Source organism: Aethalodelphis obliquidens, unplaced genomic scaffold, assembly GCF_003676395.1.
Source record: "Aethalodelphis obliquidens isolate GAN/ISIS:26980383/991018 unplaced genomic scaffold, ASM367639v1 scaffold5, whole genome shotgun sequence".
NCBI classification, from domain to species: Eukaryota; Metazoa; Chordata; class Mammalia; order Artiodactyla; family Delphinidae; genus Aethalodelphis; species Aethalodelphis obliquidens.
This window is the reverse complement of record NW_020837949.1, coordinates 53,777,880-53,792,061: the sequence shown is the minus strand read 5'-3', so window position 1 is coordinate 53,792,061 and position 14,182 is coordinate 53,777,880. Positions and strand designations below refer to the sequence as shown.

Sequence of the window (14,182 nt, the reverse complement as noted above, 5' to 3'; positions counted from 1 at the left end):
TTTCTTTTTATGGCTGAGTAATATTCCATTGTATATATGTGTCACATCTTCTTTATCCTTTCATCTGTTGATGGACACTTAGGTTGCTTCCATGTCCTGGCTATTGTAAATAGAGCTGCAATGAACATTTTGGTACCTGACTCTAAAAGAGAATACTTTTAATGATTTACCATAGAAAGATGCTTGCTGTAGGGTTTTGGTGGATAACATTTGAGAGGTTAAGGAAATTCACTTCTATTCTTAGTTTACTAAGAGGTTTTTTATTGTTTTTTATCTTGAATGGGTGTTGCATTTAATCAAGTGGTTTCTCTCTTCAGTTTGTTTTTGTGGTGAATCCACTAATTGATTTTCATATGTTGATCTTTGCATCCCTGAGATAATCCCAGCTTGATACTGATGTGTATTTTCCTAAATCCTGCTGAATTTCGTTTGATAATATTTTGTTTAGGATCTTTCATCTATCATCATTAGTGAGATACTCTTGTGACTTTACTCTTTTTCACACTGTCCTTGTTCCTGGGTCTCGGGACTGGGGAGGTGGGCAAGGTGAGGGCGGGGCCTTGAGAGCGGCCACACACTCTGCCCCCTCACTCAGTCTCTAGAAGGGGAGCGTGGTTCGGGCTGCAGGGCTGACTTCGAGCCCCCAGCGGCTGCAGCAGATTCCTCAGCGGCGGCAGCAGATTCCGCAGCGCCGCTCCCGGGGAGCCTGAGCCGCTTGGCTCCGGAGCACGGTGCGGCCGAGACGGTTCCCTAGGTCGAGTTCAGGGCTCCCGGGGTGCGCTGGCGGCAGGTCGCAGAGCACCGCTTCCACCTGTCACCAGCCTGTAGGGGTGGGTTCGGCTGGGCAGGGGGTGGGAGTCCGCTCAGAGACCTCTTGTCCCTTCCAGTCAAGAGCCGTCCTCATCCCTCGAGGGAGCGCAGCGCACGCACGACATCGCACCCGGACGCTCGCCTCCGCCGCCTAAGAGAGGTACCATTTCCCGCGGGCTCCCTGTCTGCGTCCAGGTGACCCGACCCGGCAGGAGAGCACTGATCCGGAGGGTAACCTGAAATTCTTGAGGAATAAAATTCTCTGGTCCCACTCAGTCCTTTGTATTATAAACTGGCCACAGTCAGCTCTGTTTGGGAAACCTGCACAATTTTCCACAACGTGAAACGACCCGACTAACCTAAGTTTAAATTTGTTTCGTTGAGTTTGTCTCTTTAGCCTAACTTCTTTTTTTTGGGGGGGGGGGGTTAGGGGGGAGTGGAGGACGGCGGTTTACGGGGAAGAAGGTGAGTACTGTCTTCCGGATCTGTCCTCGCCGCTCCACTCCTCCGACCTGGCTGTCAAGGTTGTGTCAGGGACATTTCCAATGCCAGCCTGGAATGGTAGGGCCATTCAAAGCGAATTTAGACCTTGACTTCACCTATAGGCTTCAGGCCGATTTACTGAGCAATCAGTTTTCAGGGAAACTTGTGCAAAGAATCGTGAGAAAATACCTAGATTTTGCTGAATGTTATTGGTGCTGCACCATGTCATATTGGCTTATATCACTTTTCTTGTCTTCGTGCTCCTTTGTGTATGTATGTTAATCTTCTCTAACCAGCTCCTGAACAACCTGAGAAAAGTCAGGGATCCACCAGATATCAGTGCATAACAAATATTTTTTCAATGAATAAATTTCATCAGTAACTTTGAAACCTAAAATGGTGCTTGAGCATCCAACACTTGATAGATTGGAAAGCGTCAATTTAAAGAAAACCACACACACCATTTTTTATGGTTACCTGTAGAAAGGGCTGCATTTTGATCTTCTTGGTTGAAATGTATTGTGGTAGGAGTCTTGGATAGAGAGACAGGAGACCTGAGAACTTGCTGAATCATATCACTGAGAATTTTTCTAATCTGTAAAAGTAGAAGGTTGGAACACATCCGTTTTAGAGTTTCTTTCAGCTCCAAAGGTCTTTGATGAAATGAATGTATCACAACTTCATAAACATGTGTTGGATTTCAGTGGCTCCTGAAGACTGTTTATCAGAATGTTGGTAAAGCTGTTGTTATATCCTTTCGAAGGAAAGTCTGAGAGTCAGCAACTTAGAGGAAAACCAATAAATACATAGTAGGCAAATTTGACTTGATCAAAACCAAATACATAAGTATTTATAATTTTTTAGGTTTGATAAAAACCAAATACATAAGTAGTTATAACTTTTTAGGTTTAAACAGATCATCAAGTAATTGAATAATTTTAAGTTAAAAATATATCTTCATTTTTTTTTTTCTGTATAGAATATGAATTTTGCCACAAGAAGATGGTTCTACCTACCTCTGGGCTGCATGATGCTGATGAATCTGATTAACGCGGATTTTGAATTTCAAAAGGGGGTGCTTGCCAGCAACAGCCCAGGGATCATGGAAGACATTGATCTCCAGTGCTGGAATGCTTGCTCCTTGACACTGATAGATCTCAAGGAAATCAAGATAGAGCACACTGTGGATTCTTTCTGGAATTTCATGTTGTTCCTGCAAAAATCCCAGCAGCCTAGACATTATAATGTCTTCTTAAGCATAGCTCAGGATTTCTGGGACATGTATGTAGACTGCTTGCTTTCAAGATCCCATGGAATGGGCAGAAGACAGGTGATGCCTCCCAAGTATAATTTTCCACAGAAGATAACAGGAGGTAATTTAAATGTGTACTTAAGAGAATAGCAGTTTAGTTTTCTTAAAAATTCAATATTTAATCTTTCTGATTTTTAAAGTTTATCTAATAAGCTAACAAATTTGCCATATTTTTTCCTAATATGATCAGCTTTGATTTTCATTTTTACTGATTTTATATTATTTAGAAACCAGAGGAGGTCTGATGTGCAAATACTAGATTCTAAATCATCTTGGAATGATATATTTTTGTAGATCATTAGATTATCATCTTATTTTTTCCCCATGAGTAGTTCATAAGAAAGCCATTTAGCCATGTAATTATTCATATTACATTTGTTGAAAAAAATTTTAAACATCCACATGTATTTAGGCTTTTGAAATTAATTGTTTCAATAGGGTTGTTTAAAGGGAGGGAATCTTAAGAGTTCATATTAGAACAAATGTTAACAATTTTTCTTCTCTAACCTTATAGGACTGGATTTTACAAAACATGAGTTTTACATTTAAGAGAACACAGAAAATACCTCAAGCAAGATGACACCAACTTGAAAATTTAACCCTGTGTCAGTATTTATGAGCTCGAATATTTCCTGTAGCATTTATCAAAATTATTTCTAATTCTTTAATATTGATGAAGATTGTATTTTTGTTGATATGTAATTGTTTTATGGCTATTGAATTATCATTTCCATATTTTGGGGTATTTTGTCAATAATTTTTAATTTAGAAGGCATCTTTGTAAAGCCTTTTTTTTTTTTAAAGAAAAAACCACTTAAAATGCAAATACAACATATTTTTTTTTTTTTTTTTTTTTTTGGCTGTACGCGGGCCTCTCGCTGCTGTGGCCTCTCCCGTTGCGGAGCACAGGCTCCGGACGTGCAGGCCCAGCGGCCATGGCTCACGGGCCCAGCCGCTCCGCGGCATGTGGGATCCTCCCGGACCGGGGCACGAACCCGTGTCCCCTGCATTGGCAGGCGGACTCTCGACCACTGCGCCACCAGGGAAGCCCCAACATATTTTTTAATACAACAATCAGTGCAGTAAAATTGTAACCAGTTTTATCAGGTATCTTCTACATAATTTTGACTTCAAAACTGTGCCAAAACTAATGCCAGTATTATCCTAAAAAGTAATATTTAATCTTGATGTAGTGTACTGTGTGGCTTCTGATATATGTATCCCATCACCAAGCTATATATTATTTTTCTATGCATTAAGGCCTAAAATTTTGTTTTATGTTCTCATTTTTATAGTCCTCATTTAAAAAAAGGAATAGCAAGCAGAAAAGCAGTTAATTTTATTTTTTATTTTATTTATTTATAAATTTATTTATTTATTTATTTTTGGCTGTGTTGGGTCTTCGTTGCCGCATGCGTGCTTTCTCTAGTTGCAGCGAGCAGGGGCTACTCTTTGTTGCAGTGTGAGGGCTTCTCATTGTGGTGGCTTCTCTTGTTGCGGAGCTCAGGCTCTAGGCACGCGGGCTTCAGTAGTGGTGGCACGAGGGCTCTAGAGTGCAGGCTCAGTAGTTGTGGCGCACGGGATCAGTTGCTCCGTGGCATGTGGGATCTTCGCAGACCGGGCTCGAACCCACGTCCCCTGCATAGGCAGGTGGATTCTTAACCACTGCGCCACCAGGGAAGTCCCCATCTTAAACCTTTTTGATGGTACTTAGATATAATGTTCTGTTAAATCCCCCCAGTTTTGGGCACAAATCATGTCATTTGTATATAGAAAATTTTATTCTTTTTTCATCATTTATTCATTCAAAAAAATTCATTGAGTTGGAGGTACACTGCTGAGCAATCCACACACAATCCTTGACTCCCAGAGTTGTCATTGCTGTGGGACAAAGATGCAGCAGGAAATAATATAATTCAAAAGCACTTTTATGATGTCAAAATATGTTTTTTTTTCCAAGAAAGAGGAACTGTAGCCAACATAGGGTTGAGTGGGGAACAATATGTATTTCTCTTTTGCCCTATTCAAAATCATCAGACTAGATCAGACAGATCATCCAAAAAAAATAAAACCCCCAAACCCACCAATTCTTGCAGTGCTATTATGGTAAAGACTCAGTCAGTTTCTCAGTTTGGGGTTTATGCTGAACTCATATAGCTTAACTCATAACCAGTTATTTTCCAGAGCACTGAAAGCTGAAAAAAGACAGCAAATCATCTAATATTGCTCCCAAAATATTTCTTCATGAGGTGATAAAATGGATAAAAATTGAGCATCTATGCTTAAAGTTCCTCTGCTTTTCCTATAGAATTTTTTTTTCTTTAAATAAAATTTTTACTTTAGAATAGTTTTAAGTTTGCAGAAAAGTTGCAAGGCTAGTGCAAAGACTTCTTGTATATGCCTCACCCATTTTTTCTTATTGTTCACATCTTACGTTAGTCATATGTTTGTCATAACTAATGAACCAATACTGATACATTTTAAATTAAACTTCATATTTTATTTGAATTTCACTAGTTTTCCCCTAATGTCCTTTTTCTGTTCCAGGATCCTATCCAGGACACCACTTACAATGAGTTAGGCTCTAAGAAGATGTTTTTGATGACCTTGACACTTCCTGATGCTGGTCAGTTGTATTGCAGAACGTCCCTCAATTTGGGTTTGCGTAATGTTTTTCTCATGGTTAGACTGGGGTCATAGGATTTTTGGGGAAAACTACAGGAGTAAAGCACTGTTCTCAGCACTTCCTATCAAGGGTACATGCTGTCAACATGACATAACACAGATGGCGTTTAACCCTGGCTGAGGTAGTATCTGCCAGGTTTCTTGGCTGTAAAGTTACTTTCCCTTCTCTTTCTATGTTGTATTCTTTGGAAGCGAGGCGCTAAGCATTACCCACACTTTAGGGAATGGGGAGTTATGTTCCACCTCCTTGAAAAGGAAATATCTACATAAATTAAAATAAATACAAGCGATTATGAAACATGGTTGCCAATGAAACTAATGTAAGCCCAGGCTATGTTGGCAGGTGTGTAAAAATGAGAGCGACTAGTTTCACTATACCCTCCATGTGTCCTGTTACACCTGTAAATTGTTGCTCGGTTCTGTTGGTCTCAGTATAGAGGAATAATCACAAACTGTAGCACTTCAGAAAGGGCTGGCCAGGTTCATAGTCTGGAATGACTAAATAAACTGGATATTTGACCCAGAAAGACTGAGGGTGAACATTATAGTTTTTTCCTGTGATATGAAATGTACCCTGTGTTTCAGAAGGCAGACTGAGGACCAGATGAACAAAAGTTGTTCACCTAATTATTCACTGGTTTTCATCCAATATGAGCAAGCACTGGCTAACAGGGTCTAATCATGGAATGAACTCCTCCCTCATGTGTTAAAAATCTCATTACCGAAGAGTGTTGAAGCCACTTTCATCTGTGCTCACTCAACTCCGTTTTTATTTTCTTGACTTTCTTTTCATTTAGTTTATTAGCAGAAGTCTGGGAGCTGAAATTTTGTTATCAGTTGACTCATGGAAGGAAATATACTGTCCACCTTTCAGCCAGGCTGGATGGGAGAGGCACAAATCCCCTAGGGCTTAGAAGTGGTATGGTGGGAGCACAGGATGTGAGGAGAGATGGAGACGTGTTAGAATTAGTGACCCTGTCAGACAGAGGGACTGATTTCACTGGCTCGCTGCCAGGTGGCTGGAATTGTAATATGCGAACTTGGGTATCGTCTGTCTACCAAGTGCAAGTGTCTGGATGAAGCAACCTTACTACCCTCCATCTGTGTACATTTCTTCCTCTGTTAAATGGCTGCTAGGTAATAACCTGCCCTATTTTACCTTTCCTCTTCCTGATGGGTAAGATCTACAACAGGGAGAAGTTCTACAGAACTCACAGATTATTTTGACTGCAGTCAGTCCTAATCAATCTGGAGATACCAAGTTGTACTACATACAAAAAATAATGTTCAGCCAAGAAATATCAATTCTGTTTCTACCCACTGGTTATATTAATGTAATAGTATTTATGCCTCATTTTAGAGAAAGTCTATCACTGTTACGAAGCACATACATTTGAACTACTTTAACATGTCCATGTTTAGCATTCCCGGTATAGTATTTTGTTGGCTGAACCTTCTCTTTGAGCTCAGGACTTTGCTGCCTTTGCAGAAGTTGAGGGGAAGGTTGCCAGGAGCTGAGGCCACCATCACACTTATTCAATAATTTATTTACTGAGGTGTTGGTTACAATAATGAATGAGATGTGGTTTCTATCTTTAGGGAGCTTAGAATCTGAGGAAGGAACTTATAGTCTACAAATTGGAGTAAACATTCATTGCTTTTAGCCATGGACACTTCATCTCGATTCTATGTGTATCTCAGATGTAACTGAACGTGTATCTGGTGCTTTTTGTGTGGGCATCTCATCGTTGCATGTTCCTACCCACATCCATTCTTGTGTCTCAGTAACTCCCCTTTACATGGAACCTTTGTGCTTAGGGCTGCCTGTGAAGAAGAGGAACAAATTATGCTGTCTACTATCTTCTTGGGGGTGGTGGTAATAGAGAAAGGGATTCAAGAGAGCACAAAGCTCACTGATAAGCTGATGCACATTATGTACTCCTGTGAGCCACAAGGAGAATGGGCAGCTGGGCCAGGGTGAGAGGTCGCTGGTAACTCATTCTAATTAGAACAATAGCAACAATTGCAATTTCTCCTCTCATGGCAGATGCTACTATCCTCACAAACAGAATAATGAAAAATTCCTGGAGGAATGTGAATTGGAGGAGGAGAGGTGAGGGGAAGAGGGAGGAGAAAGTAAGAGAAGGTGGGCCCAGTGGGGTGTTGGAGCCGTCTTTTATCTGATAATGAAAGTGGATTCTATGCATGTCTTCCCAACTCTGCATTCAGTAGCACCATGTTGGTAGCTTGAAATTGGTCATAGTGGGATTGGCAAACGCTACCAATAAGGGTTTTTTCCCCTTGCAGAGCTGGTTGTTATACATTTAACCAGTACACTGCTGTGTGCACACTATGGGCCTAGAGTCTAGACTCAAATTCCAGTATATTTTCCTTTCTGAGAAAACAGATTCTTGTCTCTCCCAGCCCTGGACATGAACTCAATTTTGCAGCTTCCTGAGTGGAGAAGGGGGTTGACGGAAATGGATACAGGCCGTGGAAACTGCATAATGCCATACAGGGACACAGACACTTTGCTCTACATCTAGCATTAAGGCATCTACCTCCTATTTGGCAAGATACCTCCACCACCAAAAGAGTTTCTCCCTACTCCCCCTTTTCCTTCCCCATTAAGGAAGAGAAGTAGCATTAGAATTTATTTATATATTAAGAGTTAAAACATGTTTATTTTAGTTTTATTGTTTAGCTTATGAATAACATTTGCTTTTTATAGGAGAGAGAACTTATTTTACTTTGACCAACACATTTGTTGCAAATGTTTTTGTTGCCCAGTATTTATATATACTTATAATAACATATATTAATAATATCCTGATTCCCTACTCCATCCATATGCTTTGGATGGGATTGGCTTCCTTCTGTCTCTGAGTGTAGGCAGTTCTCAGATCTGGCCAAAGTCATGATGAATAGTTCAGGAGTGGGCATATGGCCAATCAGGGGTCCCAAGATGCAGAGACAGTTGCAGAGACTGTTGAGAGATAGGCATGCACTCTTTTCTACTGGATATCAACCTGGGAGAATATAATTCAGGAGCTGCTAGGGAAGGAGAAGAGCCTACTCACAGAGTTTCAGTTCCTAGATCCAACAATGCCTGTAGTTTTAATCAGTCCTAGATTTGATAGCCCCAGAGCCTGTAAAAGTTGGTTTTTTTTGTTTTTGTTTTGTTTTGTTTTTTGGCTTAAACCAGTTGGAGTAGTTCACATCAATTGAAAGAGTCAACTGATACAACATGTTTTACAATTTTCAGTTAAGAGAATTGTAATCTTTAGAAAGAAATTGATGATAACTCTTCTCACAGTATGTGTTGATATTTTCAATAAAAATACATTATATGTGCTTTTATTTTAATAGTATTTTACTAAAATATTTATTCTAAAACATTTGCTTTACATTCATATATACAGATATTTAACTAAAAAATTATAAGCAGAATTTATTTCAAAAAGTCTCCAGAGTATTTTATGCGGGAACGCTCTTCTCTGGCTCATTCACAGTTTTTACTGCTTTTACTCTCTGTAAGGCTCCTCCTCGAATAGGAAGTTTTTTAAGAGCAATATCTGTATCAGCCAGAGGTCCTCCCACTAATCGGGCAGGAGTGCTTTCCACTGTTACTACACCACCAGAGGGCACCTAAAAAAAGCAAAAGTAAATATTTACGAGTCCATTTACAAAATTTTTCACTAAGAGGAAAACCCACTCATCCTTCAGCTAACTTTGAAAGAGACACAAAATGTACATAGTAACTAGGAGACAGCATGGACTAATGGAAAAATAAGGGCTTTGGAGCCTTTGCAATCAGGGCCAAATTATGTCCAGAATAGGACACCAGGAACACTGGAATATGGCATGGATCTATTTGCCAGGCAAAGGAGGCACTGCACACTTTCTGTCAAAGAGATGTAGAGATATATTTTGACTAGTGTTTATAGCAGTTTCTTGGGAATCCTGGAGGGCTGGGTCTGGTCTAAACCAGAACTAGGCAAGGGTAGAGATAAATATGCCTTAACTATTTGATATTTGAACAGCAAAAAGAAAAAATATGAGACAAAACCCCATAGAAATAACACTCTTTGGGGATTAAATTTAATATCTACTAAGAAAAGTTATGGAGAAAAAAAAATCTTACTGTTGTGTGAAGGCCTTTAATATCTGTCGGGTGAAATACTGCATTTGGTGGATGCTCACTGTATCTAGAGGATTCTATACCTTTCTCTTGAAGTCTTTTTGCTTTCTGAAGATTTTTAAATTAGAAAGAAAATAAATTAATTGCTATTAAAGCATTAACTATGGTACTTACAATGAAGTATACAAAATATATTTAATTGTGTCTGTTTTATGCTTTATTAGTTAGCACTAGCATTTACTCATTTAGGCTAAGAAAATAGTTATTAACAAGTTATATCCTTTGTACATTGCAGAAAACACCTGAAAATGTTACTGAGATTTCCATAGGTACTGGTAATATATGACCAAGGGATAAAGCAGGTCCTAAGGAAATCAGGTTCAATTTTTTGTACATAATTGAATAAGCTACTAAATTTACAATAGATGATACACGTTTTCAAATTATTTTGCATAAATTAAATACTAATTCAGTACACTTAAATGTTTCAAGCATTCAGGATAATGCAAACTATATAATTTGCTGCAGTTACAGTCAAGCTCAATAGTTGAGGCACTAGAACAGGCTAAATTCGAGGTAACAAATTATCTGCATGGAGGGGGCTGATTTTAAAGTTGGGAAGAACTTTTAGTGACAAAGGGGAGACATGGTACCTTGAATAAGCTTGTTCTTAATTTTGGTTTTGCTATTTTAATGATTCCACTATTTTCGTGTGCTAATATAACATTTAACAATTTCATATCTAGAGGAAGAATTGTAACATTATATAAAAGTGTATCCCAAGTATTAACGAAAAAGTTGGGAAAAAAGTAATGAGATTTTGGAAATCTATGCTGCTTCTTACATATTTCAAGTGAACAATTAGCATTATAAACTGTTTAGATTAGTTTCCAGTTTATTGCTGAAGCAGGTTATCACATTTTCCCAAAGGGGTGTTTATCCCAAATTCCCACTTAAGCTTTAATATAATGTTTCTTTTGGTGGTCACAGAGGGGAAGCATCCTTGAAGGGGAGAGTAATATGGACAGTTGTTTTTTGTGTCCTTCACTCTGCTTCTTACAGAAAGGATCAGTAAATAAGAAGGCTCAGAATGGAAAGTAGGAGCACATTTCTCCTGCTTATTCCTGGCTAACTCTCATCTCTTTTATGGAAACCAGGAACACCATCCTTGCTTCGCTCCCTCCCACTGCTAAGCCAAATGAAACTCAGAGTGGTATCTTCTGTAACTGTGAAAAATGCAGAGTTTCAGTTAACGCCCTAAACTGGAAATGAGGATCAATAGTGTTGGTATTCCACAGAAAGATCAACAGAAAAAGGTGAATGAATAGTTATCCCTGAAAAAGTCTGTCAGAGTTGACTGTTTGTTGTGGATATTGTAATATTTTAAAAATCCTACCTTTAAAGTTTTAACATTTGATGTTCTAGCCAAGAAATTTTCCCATGATTTATTAGCCAATTCTCTTTGCTTGTGTGTGGCTTGTACCTGAAATAAGAAAGATAATTAAGAGTTCCAGTTTCTATGAAAGGATACCAAAGGGCTTGAATACTTGTATTTTGAAGGAAGACCTAGTTTTTGCCAACGTAAATTTTAAGGTCAACTAGCAAAAGGGTTAGAGTTTAACAACTTAAAAAACCAAAGTCTTAAAATGGAAAAAAACTCCTTCCCGCACTATGTGGCCAAGGTTTGAACTGCTTCCCATGAAACGTAATGCAAAACTGTTGCTATAAAAATACAAAATATGAAAATAACAATAATCCTTCTCAGCAAGACTGATTGTTTCATGTGATTATCACTTGTGAAGACAGATTATAACCCAGAACAAGCTACATAAATGACCCAAGAGCAAATTCACAGGAGAAAATAAAGAGTTTTCTGCTGCCACTGATAATAGTTTAGGCAAGATTATATTGGTAAAAGTGCTTCTAATTTACACCTTCAGCAAGACAGCAATTTTGTGAGAGTGCTGAGTTTGTTGTCGTGATGCAGTCTAGGGAGGTAACTACTGACAAAGGACAAAGACTATGGTTCACAACAGGCTCTCCACTAAATATATATATATAATCCGAGGACACATGCCCTTGGTTGGTATATAATAGACTATTAAGTTTAAATTATGAACCTAAGAGTATTTAATTAAACAACTGCTAAAAAATAAACTGGGTCAGAGCCATGATAACAAATCAACGATAACCAACAAATCAGCAACAGCTAGCCCACACAGCAGAATCCTGCCAATTCAATAGAACTAATGAGGAGCAAGAACTTCTAATGGGGTACTCCACTTAAAAGCAAATGAATGGGTTAAACGGCAGCATCCTGGGAATAAAAACTCTTCACAAACAAAACTTTTAAGCAGGGAGTTATCTAAGAATTTATAGGTGGATGCTAAGTTCCACTAGACTGAAGATGTAGACATTTAATAGTAGATGTAAAAAGATCAGGCAATAGAAAACACTTTGGAAATCACCTTAAAGTGTTTTAAATACTTAAGTTTAATCATAAAAGATCACCAAGCAGAAGTGGAGAATCTACATCATCTTTGTATCTGTGGACAAGTTCACTTAAATAGTCACTTAACCTATTTGCTCAAAAACTTCTGATGTGTTGTTTCTTACCTGTGTAAAGCTTTGGGAAAATGGCTTATATTTTCCTGACAGGCTTTTTCTGATTAGCTAAAGTCAGAGACCAGATTTGTAGAGTGCTCACAGTATATGTTTTGGCACTGAGGTGAGGAGAGGCTTGTCGGTGTGCCTATGATTGGCATGCTAGTAAGGGCCTATCACAGAGTGAGGGACGAGGGCCAACTTTCTCAATGAGGTTATACATACAGTCACAGAGAAACACCATTTGTCAGAATTTGCTAAGTGTATACATTTAAATAGACCACAATTTTTGGAACTCTGTTTGACCTTTCAAAAAATGGAAATGTCTCAGGTGTCTACCTTTTAAAATGTAAGCCTGTAGAAATCAAATTATAATGCCATAAAGCAGCACTGAGTATAGTAATTGAATTTCAAGCTATTAATTCCATGTTTTCTTTAAAAACTATACAAAGACACTGAAAGTAACTATAAAAGAAAATTACAAGGTAACTGTAAGTGCTGAAGCATTCACAAGTAAGGCAAATACAACTTATGGATAACTTCAACTAGTTTATACATTGAAATTATTTTCTTGTGCCTCAATGGCATCTGTGGCTTACTTTTGTATATACTTTTTGTTCATTTTGCACATCTTGGCATGCTTGGCTTTCAATCATCTCACTTTGCAGAGAAGCAACCATCTTTCCAATATTTTCTGATGCTGTTATAATAGATTCCAAAATTTTTTTGTCTGTAGTGACTGGTCTTAACTTTTCTAATTTTATTTCTTCATATATTTCATTCCATATTTCTCCAATCTGTTATAGCAAAGTTTAAAAGAGTTTTAAAAAGTTAAATTAACCAAAAATAAATAATATAATTTTACGTAACCTAAAATTTATTTGGGTGATCATTCCAAAGTTAACACTTAACTGAACCAGCTTCTCCTAACTTACTCCTTGGGAATAAGTTAAATGCATTGACAATGATTTGGGGCAACAGTTACATTTGAGTATTCAGAAGTAATTTACCTAGTGTTTTTCAATGATAGGTACTCACGGGTAAGGTTCCACTACCTAAGTGTAGTTTATTGCTATCATCACTGCCCTCTCCTTTATAGACACTGTTTTCACAGCTGCACAAGTTGTTGCTTTAGTCTCATCCTCCTGAAGTACAGATGCTTTCCTTCTTAAAGCCCTGTTTGAAGGCTAGGTCAAGCTGAATTTGTAGAACAATGAACATGGGGATTTCTGGGACTCTAGTACCCAGCCACCCTGAGAAATAGGGCCTTGTCCCTCACTTTCCAGCTAAGGTAATACTTGAATCTAAAACTCTTAACATGTTGGTTTCATCATGCTGTAGCTCCATCTCATATTCTGGGTTATCTGGAAATTACTGTGCTTGAGTACGTTTAAATTTAGAGAAAAAACATACATCCAGAATACGGATAAAATTCAGCCTTGTTTTCCTTTCTTATAGAGGTTTATTCATTTACAGCATTCAAATACATAGTACTAATACTAGTAGAAGAGAATGTTTACTTGGAAAGACTTTCCTAAAATTTCAAAGGCATTTATTTACCAAAAAGTATATAACCAGCAAAGTAAGCAACTCCTTAACTGATATTTGATCATCATACAATGTAATGATAAAATAATACTTTAATAAGTATAAATCATTTATTTTAATAAGTAATAATTCATTCAATTCTACCTCTTAATACCCTAGCTCTTAATGCCCTCTAAAGAGAAATTATATTTTAAAGATTCTGTTAGGCTTCTATGTCAGTAACTTCCATCTTCTTTTATAAACTAATAGTTGGATGAAATCTTATCCCATGGAAAATACCCAATCAGTTAATTGTATGTTCTTTGAATAGTATCAGATGTAAAATGAGAAATAAAAACTACACAGTTCATGGATGATTGCTCACAAATAAAAACAGACCTTTCCCAACTGATGTCTTGCCATACTAGATTTTAATAACAAGGTTAAGAAGGTACTCACTTTAAAATCAAGGTATCTATGTATGATACAGAGGGTAACAAAATCTTCAGCAGATAAGCCAGGTAAATTTTCAAAATCTAAACGAAGTTTATAAAGAGAGATTTACTTTAACAGAGCAAGTGATTCCAAAAGGCATATATTTATCATAAAAACAAATGCAA

At 37.8% G+C, this 14,182-nt stretch overlaps 1 protein-coding gene and 1 long non-coding RNA gene across 3 annotated transcripts in view; one reads left to right on the top strand and one right to left on the bottom strand.

Moving 5' to 3' along the window:
- LOC113618338 (uncharacterized) overlaps nt 1–14,182 on the top strand; it is a 112,609-nt gene that overhangs the window by 38,405 nt on the left and 60,022 nt on the right. The window contains exons 3-6 of one of the 2 annotated variants that reach the window (XR_003431977.1): nt 2,273–2,666; nt 3,120–3,210; nt 5,153–5,231; nt 10,589–10,805. This is a non-coding gene — a long non-coding RNA (uncharacterized LOC113618338). Of the gene's footprint in view, nt 1–2,272; nt 2,667–3,119; nt 3,211–5,152; nt 5,232–10,588; nt 10,806–14,182 lie in introns of those variants that run through there. The other variant, XR_003431976.1, reaches the window with a different exon arrangement.
- The window catches only part of CFAP69 (cilia and flagella associated protein 69), a 73,659-nt gene continuing 64,649 nt past the window's right edge, over nt 5,173–14,182 (bottom strand). The window contains exons 19-23 of the mRNA XM_027102388.1: nt 14,022–14,098; nt 12,635–12,832; nt 10,828–10,914; nt 9,435–9,539; nt 5,173–8,938 (exon numbers count right to left, since the gene is read on the bottom strand). Coding sequence (XP_026958189.1) covers nt 8,768–8,938; nt 9,435–9,539; nt 10,828–10,914; nt 12,635–12,832; nt 14,022–14,098 — 638 coding nt within the window. The 3' untranslated portion in view covers nt 5,173–8,767. The remainder of the gene's footprint in view (nt 8,939–9,434; nt 9,540–10,827; nt 10,915–12,634; nt 12,833–14,021; nt 14,099–14,182) is intronic.